The sequence below is a fragment of the Polistes fuscatus genome, unplaced genomic scaffold (genome assembly GCF_010416935.1).
Source record: "Polistes fuscatus isolate 324 unplaced genomic scaffold, CU_Pfus_HIC Scaffold7, whole genome shotgun sequence".
NCBI classification, from domain to species: Eukaryota; Metazoa; Arthropoda; class Insecta; order Hymenoptera; family Vespidae; genus Polistes; species Polistes fuscatus.
This window is the reverse complement of record NW_025113151.1, coordinates 8,515,532-8,536,580: the sequence shown is the minus strand read 5'-3', so window position 1 is coordinate 8,536,580 and position 21,049 is coordinate 8,515,532. Positions and strand designations below refer to the sequence as shown.

At 28.6% G+C, this 21,049-nt stretch overlaps 2 protein-coding genes across 2 annotated transcripts; one reads left to right on the top strand and one right to left on the bottom strand.

Moving 5' to 3' along the window:
• Positions 1 to 383: 383 nt before the first annotated feature.
• On the bottom strand, positions 384 to 14,370 carry LOC122524166 (tyrosine kinase receptor Cad96Ca). Its single transcript, XM_043646266.1, has 8 exons — positions 13,301 to 14,370; positions 4,677 to 4,927; positions 3,895 to 4,007; positions 3,023 to 3,446; positions 2,078 to 2,254; positions 1,378 to 1,728; positions 852 to 1,157; positions 384 to 768 (listed from the first exon to the last, which is right to left on the bottom strand). The coding sequence occupies exons 1-8, from the start codon at positions 13,353 to 13,355 to the stop codon at positions 532 to 534; spliced, it is 1,914 nt and encodes a 637-aa protein (XP_043502201.1). The 5' UTR covers positions 13,356 to 14,370; the 3' UTR covers positions 384 to 531.
• A 3,518-nt stretch (positions 14,371 to 17,888) lies between these two features.
• LOC122524163 (non-homologous end-joining factor 1-like) lies at positions 17,889 to 20,559 on the top strand. The gene is given in 5 exon segments (XM_043646260.1): positions 17,889 to 18,587; positions 18,657 to 18,975; positions 19,059 to 19,206; positions 19,290 to 19,402; positions 20,075 to 20,559. Coding segments are annotated over 5 exon segments (927 nt in total). The 5' UTR covers positions 17,889 to 18,404; the 3' UTR covers positions 20,239 to 20,559.
• Positions 20,560 to 21,049: the final 490 nt, after the last annotated feature.

The following is a 21,049-nucleotide window of genomic DNA, read 5'->3' as shown; positions in this document are numbered from 1 at the left end:
AATTATTAATTATTCATATAAAAAGAAAAAAAAATAAGATAATTGTACAATAAGTTATAAGAAACAATTTAATACATACATATATACACACCGCTTAAGTTATACAAATGGATCGTACGTAGAAACTTTAGAAAAAATTTCAATTATAATTTTTTGTTCGTATCACAATTAGCAAATAGGATCGTTCGAATCCGTTTAACGCGTAGATGAAAAACGCGATAATATTCGAATAAATAGAATATTATTAAATATAAAATCAACAATTATACATCGTTACAAAGCTAATGATTCGGTTACAAATTGTTTTTAATAATCGGATCAAAGACTATCAAACTTTTTTATGAAAAAATTGAATAAAATTGAATGTAACGTTCGATGTACGTAAACGTAAAATCCTGAGATATTTACATTCGTACGAATATTATAAAAAAAGAAAAGAGAAAAAGATAATAAGAATAAATTGACAATACGTAGAAAAAAAAAACAAGAAAAGAAATGGAAAAAACAAAGCTAATAATCATCTGATTTCGTTTAAAGTTTTTCACCACTGAGATTAAGCACATTGTAATAAGAATGATCAGGAAACCTGTCTAATTCAATGTAATCGGTTTCATCGAGTAATAGTCCTTCTGCCAAACTAACAAGCTCAGTAAAGGATGGCCTACATGCTGGATCCTTGTCCCAACAATAGTACATAATATTATACAATTCACGTTTGCAGTGTTCGGGTCTATCCAATCTGTATCCTTCTTTGATTCTCCTCATTACCTAAAAAAAATAAATAATAATAGATGAAACACGGATCTAATAAAACTATTACAATAACTAAAACAACAAAAAAACATTATTACCTCAGCTGCTGCTAATCCAGGATATGGTGTAGACCCTAACGTTACAATTTCCCAAATGAGAACACCAAAGCTCCATATATCTGATTTAACGGAAAATATATTATCGTACAAGCTTTCAGGAGCCATCCATCTGATCGGTAATCTTCCTTCCGATTTTCTTTCATAAATTTCATTGGCAGCCATGTCTCTTGCGAAACCAAAATCTGCAACTTTGCAGGCACGATTCTCGTCTATTAAAACATTACGAGCTGCTAAATCTCTGTGAATTATACCCTTCGAGGTCAAGTGTTCCATTCCTTTAGCGATCTAGATAAAAGTAAAACGAAAAAATCGTAAATAATTGATATTTTAAACATAATCGTATTATCCTAATATTGCAATGTTGGAGATTTGGCAAAAGCCCAAGTAGCTAATTCAAAATATTTAATAAAAAGATAAGAAAATAATTCGATAACAATTTCATTACTACCACCACAACAACAAAACGTAATAATATTAAATTTTCAAAGTAATCATAACAATTTACTTGATAAACGAATCCAGTAAGATCTCTGGAAGTTAGGCCAGGTCTGCCATGATTCCTTTCTTCCCTCGATGCTCGGAGAAAACTTTGTAATTTTCCACCACTCACATATTCGAGAATAACGAACATGGGTTCCCTTTCTGTACAACATCCAAGTAATCTGACAACATTAGGATGAGGTTCCAAACTCTTCATTACTCTTAATTCTTGTGCCAGATCTAGTCGTTCTCTTTCAGTTGCATTTTCTTTCAATGTTTTAACTGCTACGACCGTGGCACCAGCTTTACCATCGATGTCCAAAGCTTCGCATTTCCAAACTTGACCGAAACATCCTTCTCCGAGGATATTGAAAACCTAATTGAAGGATCCATTCAATTATTAGCTTTGTTTAATCGATTTAATGAACTCAGCGTGCCACTTTGAGAGTTGTAATTTTGTATTTTTGTGTATGAATATATTTTGATAATAAATAAATACAAATTCTTATTAATAATAGATAAAACATACAAAATATTTGCACATTTTATTTTATGAAAATCATTCGATGTGGAATTCTATAGAATTTCTAATAGAAAGAATTGAAATCCTTAAAGCCTTAGAAATGCTTCACCAGAGAAATAAAATGGCGCATTGGGTTCAAGACAATTGATGAACGGTGTTAAACAAGAGCTAATGTTAGATAGATAAATTATCTGTTATCTACCTTCAATCTATGTCTGGGAAACTCCCACTTGTCGTCCTGCTTGTTCAGAATACCACCTTGATTTTCCTTCTCCCACGCCTCGTATCTATTATTGTGAGCCTTCGGGCCTCTCCAACGTTTCAAAACTAGTGATGGATCGTCGGATATATTCGACACGCTCACTGAAGCCTGTTCTTTCTGTAAATAATGCAAAATTTAACATCTATTTTATAATACAACGGTATTTCAGAAAATAACCGTGAGAAAACGCGATTTTTTTTGTTATATTGTCTATTGTATTATATTATTTATTAGCAATAGTAAAAAATAGTTACAGTTGTAATATAATTTTTTGTAAAAGTATAATGAATGTATCAGAGAATTGGCAATCTACGAATAAAAAGATTCGAAGATTTTGTAATACGTCTATAAAATATTATACAAGAAATTAAATCTGTAGTAATGGCTATAGTGATTTATATATATATGTGGATTATATTAATTATAATGCAATAGAATTTTGATCACGAGGATATTAGTAATTATTTTCAAAATTATGAATATATCAGTATTGGTGTGTATAATAATGCAATTATATATAAGAATAAATTGATGCAATGGTTTTATAATGTGTCTATAAATTGTTACATGTATAGTATGTAATATGGTATACAATGTGTATAGTGATTGTTAAAAAGAATAGTCATTTTATCTGATTCATGTAGAAATTATGCAATTATCAATGATTCACACTTATTATATAGGAATAAAATGAATCAATGATTTATCCATATATATATACATATATGTCAGTATATAAAGAAGTATATACATTTCTAATAATTCATAAAACAAATAAATATTGTAATATGATTAAACTTGATCAGAATAAAATAAAAAACCTTACATATACATATATATTTGATATTTAATCGAATATGAAATTACAAGGAGTATCAAATTTACCGTATCTTCCTTGGACTTTTTGCTAGCACACATTTTGCTCCTGCAAGACCAGGCACTAACACCAAGGCCGAGAACAAGAGCAAAAACCGCCCCGATCGGTATCAAAGTCATCACGATCTCGTTTGAAGGCAATGCTTCCTTTGGCGCAACCTTGGAACTTAACGTAGCTACTTCGATTTCATTACTATCGATAAAATCCTGCGCCAACTTAGGTGACTTTAAAGGATTTTCCTCTCTAGTCGATTTGCTACCTTCCGAAAGTTGTAATTTCGTCGTTTTCGAGCCGGTCGTTGAAGTAGATGGTGAATTAATTGATGCTTGTTGATGAGGTATCGATGGTCTTGGGTATGGTGGTAAATTATGAATCGGTATTATCGGTGGCCTGATTCGTCCACCCGAGCCATGTTGATTTGGAAACGGTGTCCTGGTAAAAATAAAAACAAAAACAAAATAAATAAATTATATATATATATATATGAAGTAATTCCTGATGGAAAATTTAAAGGGACCACTTTTTTTCGTGGATTTCACGATGAACGATAATGAATAATGTAACAGTGTGGATTCTTCGTGATTTATCGAGAAAGTCTCAAGAACATGTTTGCCGTTGATCGACCCTCTTCGATGTACACTGTGATCGTTTTAAAAAAATACAAAAAAAAAAACACGAGGAAAGTATATAGGATAAAAACTTGAGGGGGACTCGTTGTTCGGGATCAATTTTGAACGAGTCGTGTTCCCATTGGTATTATGATATAATCGTAATAAAACAAAATAAAATAATCATGATTTGTTTGTTTTTCCCTTCGATCATATTGTTCGATTTATTTATTTCTTACTCGTGTAAATGAAGAGTAATAAAATGTGATTACCAGGTGTGTCCACCGCTAGGTGCCGATGTATTTCTAATATTAACGTAAACCTCGGCCTTTGCTGTGAGTTGACCGTCGGAAACGGTCACGTAAAGGAACAGGTTCTGTCCTCCCTGGAAAGAAGAAGCAAGAAGTTCAATCTTGGTATCTCTCTCTCTCTCTCTCGACATCAGGACCATACGTGGCTCGTGTTACGTTTTCAATACTCGCAAAACAAACGTTCAAGTTATCTATGTCGATGTTCTCTTACGATACTTTTTTGTATGTGAATTGTGTGTGTATTTGTATGCATGCATTGATGCATGCGTGTATTATTTGTTGCTTTGATGGTACATGACTTCGTGTTATCGACCGAGTGTAGCATTTATTCTACGCTTGTTCCTCGAAGACGATCTTGACCTTTTAACAAGCTAACTATGTTTGAGTTGTTGAAGATGTATTTGTTACATTGATTATGGTTTGTATTTTAATAATTACCCAAGTGAAATATAAATATTTAATGTATATAACTTTAAATTTGATATTATTATGCTTATATTAAGTATTATGTTACTTAAATTTGGCAAATTATTTAAAAAGAGAATTTTTTCTTATACGAGCTAACAAATAATTTTGATAAAATGATAAAAAAATAATTATATTAAGATAAATTCTTAGAAAATATATTTGTATGCAGTATTACAGAAGATTAATTATTGTCAATATTTGGCAAGACAATTATTGATTATTTGTTAATTTACTTGTGTGTGTGTTTGAATTAGGTCAAAATATTGTACACTTACTCTTCCTTTGAGAGTTTCATTAAGAAAAACAGTGCCAGTACTATTGTCTATGTAAAATGGCAATGGTCGTTGAGGACTATCGTCGCCATTGTAACTATGTCCAAGTGGTTCGAGTCCATAGGTCAATTCGTCCTGTTCATTGTCCTCGGCACGTACTCTCGTCACAATACTACCTACAGGTTCCGAATCAGGAAGAACCCAATTTCTTTCCAAATACATAAAGGGTGGTGTATTGTCGCTCAATTGACATCCTGTAAAAAAATAATCGTAATTGAATTACCTATCAAATTATTATAAAATAATGTATTATATTATCTAATCGTTCATTGTATTCAACAATTTGTATAACGTTGAACGAAAGAATATTAATTAATTATTATGAACAAATAAATTGATTATTTTAAAAAATATTCGATTTATACGGTATTAATTATATGATAATATTAAAATATTTATATGATATGACAGTGATTTATTTATGAAATTAATACTTTTATTTTTGTATTTATTTTAAGTTTATATATTAATAAATAATATAATAAATATAATAATGAATTAATAATAATTATTATATAAAGTATTTTTAATAATAAAATAAAATAATTATAATATCAATCGTATATATATATATATCCATATGGATAATTTCGAAAACGATTTGCATGGATGCAAGGAACATTTTTTTTTAATTTTTTATTTGTCGAACGTTAATTAGCTACGAGTAATTTATTTTTATTATAATTAGAGAGAGCAGCGGGTGTATGCAACGCGAGAGATCGGCCTTGATATGCATTCTTTCTTTATATTATTTTGAGTACGTATCGTCAATTAGAGTGTGACCCTTTAGGCTATTTTCTCTTCCATCACTTTTCAATTCCTTTTTTAATATTACGATTATTATTCGATCACTGTGAAATTTCGTAATCGATTATGGTTGCGATAGTTTAAAGTTCACGCGAGTACTAAGTTATATAGAAATTTATTTATCGTTCGGTATTATTATTCGAATAAGAGATCAAACGATTAGATTATTTTAGAAAGTTTCAACTATCTAATTGTTGTATTTTTCATCTGATTAGGATAAACAATTTTATGATTTATATATATAGGATAGAAAGTTGAACTGTTTAATGTTCGATTGCTCGATTTCATTAGAATTCGAATATGGATTATAAATTAGAATATTTTCCGAACAAAGTATTTGTACAATTTTCATTTAAATTGAGATAACAAATTGACTGATTAGTAATCGTTCAAAAATTTCCCAGTAAAATTGTATTCTTTTAAGAACAATTAAATTTTATTGAACATTTAATAATAGGATAAAAAAACATGTCTAACGGATTTTTATGTAATTTTACATAACATTCTTCATGTATTATATACATGTAGAGACATAATATTACCTATACACAAGAGTCAATACTAATTAAACATTCTAATAGCGTAGACGGGGTTTCATCATCGTTATTATCTTGTTATCTTTCAATAAAGTCTTTATAACCGATTATGGTAGAACTTATTGTGTTTGAAAAGGCGCAACGGGAAGCAACATTCGATGTGAGGCATACCGATGAGTTTTCGTGCGAACAAGAGAAAGTCGTTTCTTCGTATAGAATGAATGTATACTTCCGTGTCTCCAATTTAACGATTTTCATTAATTTCCATGAGAATTATTTATGCGATAATCGAATGGTTTGTTAAATCTATTATAAATCCTATACTATCGTAATTAGTCGCGAAAGAAAATATTTACTATCAACGCCAAACGAAATTACAGTAATAGAAAATAATTATTAAGTATTTTGCGGTTAAGTACAACACATTTTTCCATTTAACATAGTTTTTCAAGGTTGATTAAAAACTAATTACAATTTTTTTCTTATTTCGATATAAATAAATGAAAATGTTATAAATACTTCGAACGAAAATCCTCTAGTTTTTAAGAAAAATTATATTAATCATTAATAATTAAATCAAATAATTATTATAGTCAGATTATAAGTCAATATATTATCACACAGACAATAACAATTACATTTTATTTTTATAAATATAATCACTTGGAAATTTCGTAATAACTTACAAGCAAAAACATCGAGATTATATTAAAACGAGATAATTTAAATAATTAATGTTAATAAAAATTAATTATCCCTTATACATATACACACACACACACACACAAACATAGCATATTAATTATCATAATTTTCACCATTGACAAATGACAATTACGTTTCTTATATAAATAATATAATTAACCAGAAAAAGAGAAGTATGCTAAAAACATTTTGTTTAAACGAACATTGCGGTTCCTTAAGATAATATAATAATTTCATTTAAAATGAAATAATAATCTCTCTCTCTCTCTCTCTCACAAGAAGACACTTACGACAATTTGTTGTTCCCTCGTTTCTATTATCCGTAATATAATTTCTCTGTCTCATTCTTACTAATTCATCTGCTCGCAGGAGCCATGTGCCTTATTTAAAAACAGTAATCACGACTATTATTCATGAGAATACCGTGTAACTGTATTCTCACGGTGCAGTGACTTTGCTACCAGCTATTATGCACCGCATTCGAGAGAGTGCTCGAAATAAAGAATCAGAAGCCGCGTGGTTAAACCAATGACGACTACGACGACGACGACGAAACAAGACGTAAACTTTAAACTAAAAAACTAAATGCAACTACGAATAATACAACCTACAGACGGGAGGACTCTTATTGTTAAAGACGATCCTGCTACGCATTGTAATAGTTTTTAAAACCGCAATAGGGAAACGTATAATGATAGTTCGTGCTTTCTGAACGTTCACCGTTTTCTCTTCAATTTCGAAATAAACCCTCCAGATATAAAAGTCCAGAATTTTTTATTATTTTTATTTTATTATATCTAATATAATATTTTTATCATTTTATTTTATTATATTTAATATAATATTTTTATAATTTTATTTTATTATATTTGATATAATATTTTTATATATTATATTATTTATTATATTTATAATATATAAGTTATTAATTTTCTATTAGATATATAAAGCTACAATTAAGCATTCATTATTATTATTTTTATTATTATTATTATTATATTATTATGATGATAAGAGAAAGAGAGAGAAAGAAAATGATGGCAAGGTCGATCGTTTTATTCGTTCGTTATTTTATTTATTCGTTCTCTTTTGAAAATGGAAAAATAAGAATAAGAAGAATATGTAAAAGCATACGGTTATGTTCGTGCGTCGGTTAACACCAATGCGTTTGGAAGAACAGCATGGAGAGAAAGTGGGACGATGAAAGTGCGACCGAACGGCTCAACTGACACTCCGAGAGCTTATATGCTTTTTTTTTTTTCTTTTCTGTTGGCTCGTCTGTGCTTCACGTCTGCTGCTTCTTGTATATATTCATCTCTTTTATTCGCATAGCAAATTTGTGGTATTTCTTTGAGGGAAAACTGTTTTATAATATTTTTTTTTTCCTTTTAAATATAGTATAATTAAATATTTATTTAATAATAATAATAATAATAATAATAATAATAATAAGAATAATGATATTTAATTTCCAGGAGTAATTGAATTTTGTTAAAATATTCATTTGTAGTTTATTAATTTTTCCACAATCGCAGAGTATATATATTTTGTTTGTTTTATCGACAGGTTAGGTTAATTATTTATTTAATAAATAAATATAAATTTTGTCAAGAGTAATTCTTTAATTGTTCTTCTTTTTTCTTTTTGTTTTTTTAATTTTTTTGATACATTTCTTCAAAACAAATTTCGTTAGTTATTCAATTAGGAAAAATAATCTCTTTCAGGTTTATGTTTAGGAAGAGAGTGTATAGGTTGTTTGTAAAGATCTAGCCATAAGGTAAGCAGCAGTTGCCACTAATAGCTAGAAAGTCAGTCCATCCGCTGTGTTGGCTAGTTTGATTTATGTTTAAGATACAAGACTTCAAACCGGTTTTCACGAAGCGAGAGCTTCGTTGAATCGAAAATGACAAAATCTCTTGCAAGGCCACAGGAAATGATGGACCAAAGAGAACAGATAATATAAGATTAAATCGAATCAACGCGTGTGCTGTGTTCACTTTTTATCGAATCACTAGAAAAACATATGAAATCATTTGCAATGTGATTTATTCGATTGTTAACCCTAACGCGTTAATATTAATCGAAAGAAAGTATGTGAAATTAAATTGAAATTCAATCGATAAATAATATTCTATATAAATAATTATCGAAAAAAGAAAAAAAAGAAATTGAGGTATTTTATTATAACGTGTTATTTGGAAAATAATAATAAATGAATGATATTCGATTAGATTTTAACGTTTTCAAAGTAAAAAAAGACGTATCAGTGTTTTTTTTTATAAATTATTAGTATAATGAAAAATCGATAAGAAATATTATTAAATAAATATACTTTGGTCGTATGTTCTATTAATTAAAAAAAAACAATCAATGATCTCGTCGTCAAAAGTGAGTATTTTAAAAATGGTACTTTAATGAAATTCGTTGAAATTTATTTACAATATCGAACAAAAAAATCAATAATAAATCATTAACGAAAATCAAAAATACAAAAAATAAAACAAAGTATGCTCAAAATAAATTCACTCGAATTTTACTCTCGTGAAGTAAACCACGTTACGTGAAATAAAATATATGAATTATCCTAGAAAAAGAAAAGGTATCGACACATAATTTGATATTTGAAAAAATAACAATGTTCGATCATTGATTAATATTCGATTCGCTTTCAACGTGTCTCAAAAGCATTAACCGTATCGAATAATCGTTTTAAACATCGATACTAGATTTTCGATATATTGAGAACGATTTAAAAATTCTATACTTTCTTATTAGAAAAAAATAAAAAAAGGACAGATTAAAATCTAGCAAAGATGTTGCGTGTATATTCGATTCAGGCTTGGTTGGTGCATTCGAAAGACAGGTGCGGTTTTCGTCGAAGGACTCGAAGAGAATGGTGGTTGTGCATTGGCTTCGTAAGTAACGCAAGACGTAACAGGATTTGAAAGTGAACTACTCGATTTCTGTCGTTGCTGCCATGGAGATTTCGATTCGAGAAGGTGCAGGCCTTTCCTTTAAGAATCCGAGCTCTCTTTTCTCTTCGACTCTCCAATCGAAGATAGAGATAAAAAATCAAATAAAAAAATTCGAAAGAGAAAGGAACACCTTTTTTTTTTTTTCTTTTATATTCATTAATAATTTTCTTATTATATTATTATCGTACGTTTTTAAATAAGAGTGTTTACACGTATACGATAATTATATACGTAAAATGTTTATAATAATAGCACACATGCATATACACACGTGGTGTCTTCCTTTTTTAATATTTGCCACCCCTGAAATAATGTTTATTTTCAAAAGGAAATAATGTCAATTGAAGATGAAATGTAAAATTTAAAGTTGCATTCATTTTGTCCCACCTGCTACTACTTGAAAATTTTAAAACACCCCCTTTTCTTGTATCTTGTGAAATATCATTTTAAAGATAATAAATATCTATGTTAAACTACGTTTAAAAATATAAAATTTAATTAATTGTGATTTACGAGATATAATTTGAAATAATGAAAAATAGTCCTTAGCAATATTTATTTTTTAGTAAATTAATAGATTCAAAAACAATTCACTTTCCTAAGCGTGTACCATGTTTGTATACATGTATGTATATTTGTAGGATGTTGAGGGAAAAAAAAAGATGGAAGAACTTCCAGGAATATCGGAGCTCGAATTTAACGATTCTCGAAAGAGGTCGATGTTTTGTTTCTTTTTCTTTAACTTTAGCTTTGCTCTCTCGTTGTATGGCTACAGAGAAACGAAGGAAAGAACTTTCACTTTGGTGAGGTCACCGTCGGACCTTAAATATTCCTTACCGTGACGCTTCACTTTCATGCGTTGGACTCGAAAATTCTTTTAAGATTGAGATATGTATCGAAATGGAAAATTTCATTTTAAATTCGAATACTTAGAAGAAAAATATATATATGTATATTTTTTTTTTCCAAATTTTCCTCCGTAACTTTTATTTTTATAGTAGAAATTTATGTATCTACGTAATTATAGAAAGAGAAATATATTTATACACTTGATATATATAAAAAAAATGATTATATTAATTTTTATTTATATATATATATACTAATTAAAGAACAAATTATTATAATTATAAAATTTATATAGGTCCTTCATTCTTAAAAATCCTTATTGAAAATAGAAAGAAATTTTCTTTAGAAAATATTTATATATTTATCTTTCAATCATCGTTAACATTTATTATTTATTCTTTTGAATCTATAATGTTTTATACCGTAATATAAATTTATGTATCTATATATTAATAAGAGGAAAAAGAAATATATATATTTGTGCTAGATTTGTAGAAAAATAATTAAATGGTAGTTTTTTGTTTTTATAAACTGATATAAGAAAAGCATAACTATTATAAATGCCATATAGGTCGGACATTCTCAGAGTTCGTTCTTGAGCCTTGATATCGCTCGGAGGTAAGGTATGGGTTCTTGCTCGGTGTCTGGCGACCCGGTTATGCGGCTGGTTTCAACGTTAATTCGTCTGGCCAGTTTCCGATCTCGTTACTTCTGCTACTTTAATTGCGACCTCGAAGGATAAACCTTTGCTTATACTCTGTTATTCTTTTTTCAAAGAACACTTTTTATTTCCCAACCCCCCAACAAAACTAACAAAATATAAATCTAACCTAGAATATGTATTTTTTTCATGAAATATAACAAAATGTTCTATTCAAAATATAAACTGATGATCACATTGAAACGATGAAAGTATATTTGGAGAAACCATCAATTAGAAACAATATTACACAATTGATTTTATCAAAGCTTTCTGCTTCCTTCAAAAAAAAAAAAAACTTCCAATTAAAACGAGCAACGGTCGTGAACGGTACTACGGTTGACACGGTTCAGCTCTTTAACGAATAAGCCATTAATGATGTTTCTAACAACTGTCAAGGAAATGGATAATCAAACGTTTATCAAATAAAGAAAAAAAAAAATAAAAACAAGATTTCCGAAGTTGAACGATTTTAATTGAGCCTAAATGGAAAGAAAATTGGAAATCTTATTTGGAAATCACGATGTTAAGAGATGATTTTAACGAACGTTTTAAAAAAGGGAATATACTTGATGATTCGAAGAAGTGTAAAGGTTTGCAATGACGTAATTTAGCACAAGTATGTCTGACGCAACGTCGGTGGCTCCTTAGACGGAAGTCTGAACGACGCGTCGTTCGAATTTTAAACAGAACCGGTCCTCTATCCCTTCGTTTCAACCAATCCTATCTTTGCTTCACCTTTCTATCCTATTATCAAAGCTTAGAAATCGTTCGATACTTGCTATGTGATCTAACTAATAAGAATTTATACTAAATCAAACGATCAAATAAATATTTTATATTTATTTTTTCCTCGTTACGTATATATATATATATTTGTCCTATTTATTTTTCATTTTTAAATACAAGAAATTATACGTTTCTTTTTATAACACTCGTTTAATCCTCTTACGTTAGACGACATATATATATTTTTTTGTTGTAATTATTTTCATTTCAAATACTACTTCGTAATTGCGTTTAAATATTATTTCATATATATTCTTGTTAGAATACAAAATCTCGTATAAAAAAGAAAAAGATTATTGTAATTAATAAGTAAACATATTTTTTGTTTTCTTTTTTTTTTCTCGTTATTCTCACAACCCAGTTTCGAAGGATTATTTTAAATTACATTTATTTACATATATATATAAAACATCAATATTATTTGTAATCTATATAATTAAAATGAAAAACCTTGAATCTTAACAATAATAACAATAATAAAAATTAGAAAAATTAGAAAATGATCGATGAATGCAACACATATGTATGTATGTAATGTAATATAATGTGCAAGCTCGCGATTTATTTAACGGTACATTTTTCTTAGACGTGGCTACGTCCGTGGAAAGGATTGACGTGTTTCTTTCTCTCTTTTTTTCTTTTGTTCCACTATATTTGTTTTTAATTTCTAATTTGTTATTCAAGCGAAAAGTTTTCCTACGCTATTATTAAATAAAAAATCTAATTTTTCATATTTTTTAATATAACGATATTTTTGAATAGAAAAAAAAAGTAAATGAAATTCGTGGTACGTTCGTAAGAAATAAATTTTATTTATAAAAAATAAAAATAAAGAATTATATTTTAACGGACGAATAAGAATCCGTAATATTTTGTTGTAAATTGAATCATCGTTTTACAAATGTGTTTTAAACAGCGTGAAAATTTCCATACCAATGGAAGAGATTAGAAGAAATCATTCTTAGAATAATTTCTCTTCTTTTTTTTTTTAATTTTTATTCCATTTATCGGAATGATAATGTGTCGACGAGAATAGTTACGTCAATGGAATATTTTGTTTAATCGGTTAAAAGATAATTTTCTTATATAATTATTTTCTCAGAAGATTGACATTAAAATTAATTCCCGTATAGAATCTTTTCAAAATTTGCTATATGTAATTCCCTGTCTCTGTTACGTCATTAAAACGAAAAATCTAATACTCACCAACACCTATTATGAGGCCAACAGCCATAACGATGATGTTCCACCGTTTGAACATCTCGCTACATTGGTTTAAAACGATTCAAACGATTCAATGTCACTTCCAATCGTTCGATTAAATCCAATATCGGTCAAGTTAGACAAACGAGACCTTTTTAAATTGATCCTTCTCTTATCTTCTCTTTTCATCGAAGAAATAAACACTTCACTTCACTTTTCGTACAAATTTTTAAACTAAATCTTTCTCTCCCGCCTTCATCCATCCTCGCAAAAAATATGTGAATCGAAAATTTTTCGTTAAAAAAAAAAAGAAGAAAAAAAAATATATATATAATTCCAATCAAAGGAAATGAAAACAACAACAACAACAACAAGAATTAAAATATCACTCAATCCGTAAGTAAAACAGAGTCGTCAACTTTCTCTTAATTCGAATATCAATACCAGAGCTGCGTATACGCACTTAAACCCACATACACACCTAGAAACACACTATCTTTCTAATTAGACAAATTTTGGATATACGACAAATCGATGATGACAAATCCTTGATAGGTTGGATCGTAGATCTTCTTTGATTTCGATCGATCACGTTAAATCATCGCTGTCATCGAACAATGAATCACTTTTAAAATCATATTTTTTTCTTCCATTTATTTCCCTATCCCTCCTCTCTTCCACTCATTTTCTTTCTCACTTTACCGATATTATGATGATGATGACGATAATAATAATAATAATAATTATAATGATTATAATTATAATGACGATAATGACGATGACGATGAACAAACAGATATCGATCAAAGTTTACTCAACTCTTTGATATTCGTTTCGTTATTATTTATTTGTTCGTATTTTCGTTGGACATAAATTCGATCACATTATTTTATTGGTAGAATATATTGATTAAATTGATTATTCTACTTATTATAAATGTGTATGTCCTAGTTGATTTTTTAAATGACGGCCACGTAAACGTATAACGAGACGGCTCGCGTTCGAGAAGCCGACTGTGAGCACCTTCTTGCTCATGCCCGGCCAAGGTGACTGCCAGCGCCGCCATTATTATGATCATGCTACGAGAAAGGAGAGGAGGACGATGGAAAGCGTAGAAAGAGTCTTCTTTCTCTCTCTTCTTGTCTCCTCTCTACGCATTGGCGTCAAACTTTTATTCGTTTTTCCATCTATTTAGTTTTTCTTTACTTTTCCGAGAAAACAAAATGACAGTTGTTGTATGTCAGCAAAAAGGTGCAAAATTTTTCTATAACATTGTTTGATATAATATTTATATAGGAATGAATTTTTATTAGAACGTTGACAAATTAATTGAATTATTTATTCTGTGCTTTTATATCGATTTACAATTTTTATCTAATTTTATATATAATTATTGTTTTTATATAAATGATATCTGATTGTGTGTTTTGTTAAATTTTACAGTTTTAATAGTATTGTTTTTGGATTAATGTAAAATTAATAAGTATTCATTGGATATTAGATCAATTTATTATGATCTTAGGAAAAATATATTGATACTTAAAAATAGGATACTAGGTTCATGTATGGAAAGTATACAAATGATTATATTGTTTAGATGAATTCAAAAAAGGTGATTAAAACTTTACAAAATTATTTAGATTATTTCATGGTTTTCACTTTAGTTTGAAATCTTTATTCAATTATTTTGTAAAATATAAAAATGTTAATTAATAGATTTAATTGAGAAATTTATTGTAGTTTTAAGAAGGATAAGTCGACGCCTATGGTGATACCTGCTTTCATACTTCGCGAGTACATAAATCTTACATCTGAGGACAAGGTTCTTTCTACTTTCTTCTTCCATTGATCTCTGAATTGTTAATTACTATTTAATTAATGTTTAACTGTTTAATTATCAATATACAGAATAGGATATATATTTTAAAAAATGCTATGATATCTATTCCAGTAGTATTCGATTTGTTCGTTTCTCTTATTAAAGAGATCATCGGAAATAAGAGAATATATGGAAAGACTATACCTTGGTGACGTAGTGGTAGTAAGAACCACGAATGCGGACAGGTAGCTGTGGTATTGTGGGATTTAAGAATATCATGCTTACCTGAAATGAAGATCAAAAAATTGTGGATTCAAAAAGAATGAAAATAAAAGCAAAGAAAATTTAAATTTAATGAATTATTATAACTTTATATAAAGAAATAAATAATTTATTTATTATTTTATATTATTTTGTAAAAACATTAAGTGTATAATCGATTAGTGCAATTAAATATTCTTGTAATTTTCGATAAAATGTGTTTACGTTAGATCGATAGTTCCTGTCGAAACGTGTTTCATTTGATTTCTCGTGTATGGCATGTCGAAATATTGTAACCTCCTTTGGTTGTCGGTGACTCTCCAAATTGAACGTTCAATCTCTTGTGATTTCGATTTGTCTGTTTGTTTGTAATGGCTGTCTACGAATCACGTTCAAGATTCGAATATTATAATCGTTTGTGCTTTTCATTAATGGGTGAACGAGGATTCTGTATATCTGTAATTAATTAATTAATTAACATTTTATAATATCATTTAGATATCGACAATAATAATAATAATAATAATAATAATAATAATAATAAAAGGATATATAAAAGAATAAATAAATTTTATGCCGGTTTTTAGATATTAAAAAATTTAAGTGTACGCACTCGTTGATAACGTGAATACCGGTGATTTCGATGCCCGCATAGAAAAACACGTATACAAGTAAGTAATATCCAAATATCATTTTAAAGAGGGGAACGATCAAGAACGAAATGGAATCTGGAGACACGTCGAACTTCTCTTTGCCTTCGAGAAAAGATCTTCGAATGAAGAAGAAAAAAAACCACAAAAGTGATCCCACGCAAAAAGCAACGAACCAAAATCTTTCGTCCGATTTCACTTCCGGCTCGATTTTCACTAACGAATTTCGTAAATCGAATAATACCGATATCGTTTCTTCTGCTACCAGTCTTCCCCTAGAAAGTTACGGGTTTCCATACTACAGGTGAATATTTTTAAAATGTTAAATTAATAATTTCAAAAAATATTATTTGTTTTTTAAATCTTTAATAGAAGTTATAGAAATGGTGGACGTTCTCAAGATGCTGTACTAGTAAAAGATATTGGAATATCGTGTACGTTGTTAAACGAGAAAATATCTTCTTCTAATTTTTCTAAAGATTCTATCGTCGAAAGTTATCTTGTAAAACGTTTGAAAACGGAATACAATGACTTAACAGAAATCACGAAGAAAATTAGTTCTTACACGAACGATATTATACGTAATTTGATACTGAGAGATCGAAAGAAGAATGAACAAGTAGAAAATAAAATTGTAAGTTAATTGAGAGTCACTACGACAATTATATTAATTATTTTACATTAATTTAGACAAAAACACAAGAACAGAAAATTGTAACTGAGAAGAAAACTAACGAAGATTGTGTCAAATTGAGATTGAAAAGTGATGCTGAAATTCGATGCTTGTATCGAAAGGATGCACTTAATCCTTCCGGTTAGATATCCTTAATTATAATCTATTTTTTTTTTTAATTTTATTTTAGATATTTTATATTTTCTTGATAAAAAATATTAGATATATCGAGATAGATAAACGTAAGGAATTCAAATCAATCAATCGACTTACAAAGGATGAGAAAAATCAACGAAAATTATTCTCAAACGAAGCACGTAATTATAAAATCAAAAGTTCTACGAATTCTGATAGTTCGTCCGTCGTTTACAATTATTTAATGACTAATAATAATAATAGTAGTCAAGGAAACACTTATAAATTAATTGATAAGGGAACGAAACGAAAATTACGTAGAAAATTCGATTCAATTCAAAATAATGATGAAAATATTCATACACGCGAATCGATTACTTTGACAAATTGGAAAAAAATATCGAGAACGAAGATGAGGAAAAATAAATCTGCACCAAAAATTTCAAAACACACGGTTGTATTTTCAATTAAAATATAATCAATAACATAATTACGCGAGATTGATAATTAATAAAAATATTTCTTCTGTTCAAAACAGATCAATGAAAAACTTAGACGAAAAAATCGAAGAAATTATCGTCCCGAATTAGAAGAAAACTTCAATGATGATTCCAAGAAAAATGTAGTCAATGGATTTTTACAGGATACTAATTTTCATACGGTTAACATACGAATTTTAAAACGTGAACAAAGTTAATTTAAAAATTATCATTTTAGTAATATAAATTACTGATATAATCGATATTTTATATATTTATATATATATGGCTTTGAAATATGTTTTTAAACTTTTTATTGTTCATAATTTGAATATACGCGTTTCTATCCATTCCTATATTCGATGAATTCCAAAGTTCATCTTTTCATTTTTTTATCTGGAAATAAGATAACGTAGGCACTTGTTTAGATGATGGTGCAACAAATTGCAAGAACGTTATCATAGCCAATAATATTATGACAAATTTATTTATTAATAAATATAATTCTAATTAGAGAATTTTTTAAGTGAAATTTTTCTTGAGAGGAATCAAAAATTTTCAAATAAATCGAAAAGTGAAAGGTTTCGAGGAGACTGTGTTATTTTAGCGTGGGTGGTGGGGGGAATCGATCGTTCTTTATTTTCTATAACGTAAGGCATTATAGGATATTATACGTTCATGGTGTTTATGTGTGTACCTATACGTATTAACGTTAAGAGGACGAATAAAAAGTTCATATAATTTGTTTATTGTTAATCAAGCTTAGATCGAATATGAATTTTTCACACTATTTCTCACTCGATTTTCCCCTACTCTTACGCATGTCTCGAAAACAATCGATCAGTATTCACATCAAATGGCAACATAAGAAACTCTCTTCACTTGATTCGCGTGTGAGTTTTTCTTGATTTTTAATTTTGTTTAAATTATTGTTAATTAAGTATAAATTTAATATATTGTGTTATATATTCAATTTATATAATCCTTTATGAAGTGATTTCAAACGTTCATTTACAAATGTACAGATAAATTTAGGTTATGGTGAACAGAGCTTGTGTTTTAATGTGACATATTATATATTTTATAAGAGATGGCTGTAAATTTATTAAATCAAAACGATTTAGGTAAAGTTTGGAAAGAGATTATTATTGATAATGAATCTTTTATTATTTGTGTTACTAAAGAACACAACGCGTGGAAAATTTTACTTTCCAATTTTAAAGAAATATGGTCGGAATGTTTGACCGATGAGAAGATTTTAAACAGATCTAAGGTATATTGGGAATAATTTAAACAATGTGAGATATTAATTGAAGATTAATTATTACTCGACTATTTCCAGGAATTAAATTCTGTTTTGATTATCGATGACAACGAACTCATGGAAGTTGTGTTCGACACGTTGACCGATATTCCCAAATATGCCAACAAGTCATCCAAAGATCAAATAAAGTTATTAAAAAGCTTTGAAGGTGGTGGGTTTAAATTTGAAATAAATCTCTCCAAGGGAACTACGGAAGAGTATTGGGATAATATTACAAAACCGTTATGTTTATCTTCTATGGAACTTATTCGTAGACATAATATATTATGAGATTTGATTAAAAAGAAAGATCAAGAAATAGCAGAGTATAAAGCAGAAGGAGCAGAATTAATAAGAAGTACGTTGTGAAATATAAATATGAGGAAGAATTCTTCTTATTGATAATATTTCATAACAATTGAAATACTTTTCTTTCAATAGAAAATATTGAGACTGAAGTTTTCAATGAAAATCAACTTAATGCGCATGCGATTAAAATTGATGAAAGGAACTATGCGGATCCATTTCAAAGAGTGATTGACTTTTATAATAAGACTATTTCTAACAATTATGTAAAAATAGAAGGAAAGTAAGTATTCTTCTAATCATTTTTAATATATATTAATTCTATATAAATGAGTTATAAATTAAGTTAAGTTTCTGTATTTTCAGTTCTGTTGGATCAAAAAATCCAATAAAACAAGAGCGTCAAAGTATTTCTGATATTCCTCAAAGTTCTGGATGCAATGTAACTGTTTTAAAAGAAGAAACTGACAACGAACTTGGTAAGTCTAGTTTTCAATCAGGTAGTAGTAGTAAAAGTAAACGTGGTAAAAGAAATAAAATCAGTAATATGAACATCGTTCCAATTGTTATACCATCGAAGAGAAATAAGAATAGTATTACCGATAATATTTTATAATGTTTGCTATAACTAATATATGACAAAACAAACAATATTTTTATAATTCTTTTACATGGATAATGTTAGTTGGTTATTAATTATTTTCACAAAGATGTTAGTTTAGCATAGGTAATAATATTTTTATAATAATTGTGTTAGTAGCAACAGTTATATTAATTATAGTATGCTTACATTAAATATATTTATATTAATGCTTCGTTTACAATGGTGAGACGTGTGAAACGATTGTTAAGAAAATGGATCTTTCCAACTCGTCAAAAATAAGAGTAAGAGAAAGACAAGTTTAATAATTATTTAAATTTATAGATAATAATATATAATAAATAAATATATTATATACTATTTATTACAAATAAAATATTTATATTTACGATCTATTTAAATACATTATCTTAGGAGTAATTAATTGTACAATACCAATATGTAAATACCCAGATAAGATAAAATGAATTTATACAGATAAATGTTAACTTTAGATGTAATTTTGTCATAGTTAGATAAAGAAGTTTACATTCTTATCGACTGTTGGCAGAAAACGAATCGATACAGAAAACATTTACAAGTTTAATGCGAAGCTTAGCTAACAATAGAATTAAAGGAGATCTTTTGCATCTACCGATTTGGCTGACGTCATCGAATACCCGAAGACATCGCGAGGATGCGCAAGTGAGATCTTTGCTGAATGTTAGCAGGTAGCATCCGCAAAGCTACGATCCAGGTAAGAACCTCTTTGCAATCGTTGGCATCTTCGATTGCAGCACGCTTACTAACACTTAGAATAGAGTAGAAAGAAGAAAAAGAAAGAGAGGAACACACAGATAAGAAATATGAACAAAGAATGAGCAGGTCCTGTACAAAGAGTCCTTGACGTAGGCCTCGATCCCAGAGAAAGATGAGCAAACTGGAGATCCGTGAGAGATCTACAGTACTTCCTTAACACGTTTAATGCTATTTTTTCACATAAATTTTAATTCAGGTGGCGTGGCCCATGGATTTGGTGATCATACTTCTTCTTTCTGGAAAAAATAAAGAACTAATCTGAAATTATTCTACAGGGAAAGAGAAGCAGATTGGATTGATTTATTTAACAATAATTAATCAGCTGTAATGTTAGTCCACGATTAAGAATATAAGTGATAATGTTTTATTTCAACAGCTTGGAAAATTCGATTTGGGTCACCGGTGGCCCACGCAGTATTTAACTTTGAAGAATGACGTTGTTTGTAACGGTGTTTTTTCTTTCTATTTTTTTTTTTATACATCATAACATTAAGTAATTTTACGGGATATTTATTTCCTCTATCGGATTATTCAACGTGTTAGTCACTTGTTATTATTCTCGATTTTCTTCGATTTATAATCATGAAGGAACATGTTTATTATTATTAAAGATTTCTATGATTCATTTTTGCCCGTTGGTTCAAGAGTCATGCTGGCACGTGAAATTATTCTAACGGTAGAATCAAACGATCTGGCAACCTTGACAATCTCGGTAAACGTGGAAATA

What these genes read in the sequence shown, in the direction of transcription:
- LOC122524166 (XM_043646266.1), bottom strand. Translation starts at nt 13,355, where the DNA reads ATGTTCAAACGGTGGAACATCATCGTTATGGCTGTTGGCCTCATAATA. An exon ending in TGGCCTCATAATAGGTGTTG is followed by an intron (nt 4,928 to 13,300) that starts GTGAGTATTAGA and finishes ATTTTTTTACAG; the next exon opens with GATGTCAATTGAGCGACAAT. An exon ending in AAAAGTCCAAGGAAGATACG is followed by an intron (nt 2,255 to 3,022) that starts GTAAATTTGATA and finishes CATTATTTACAG; the next exon opens with AAAGAACAGGCTTCAGTGAG.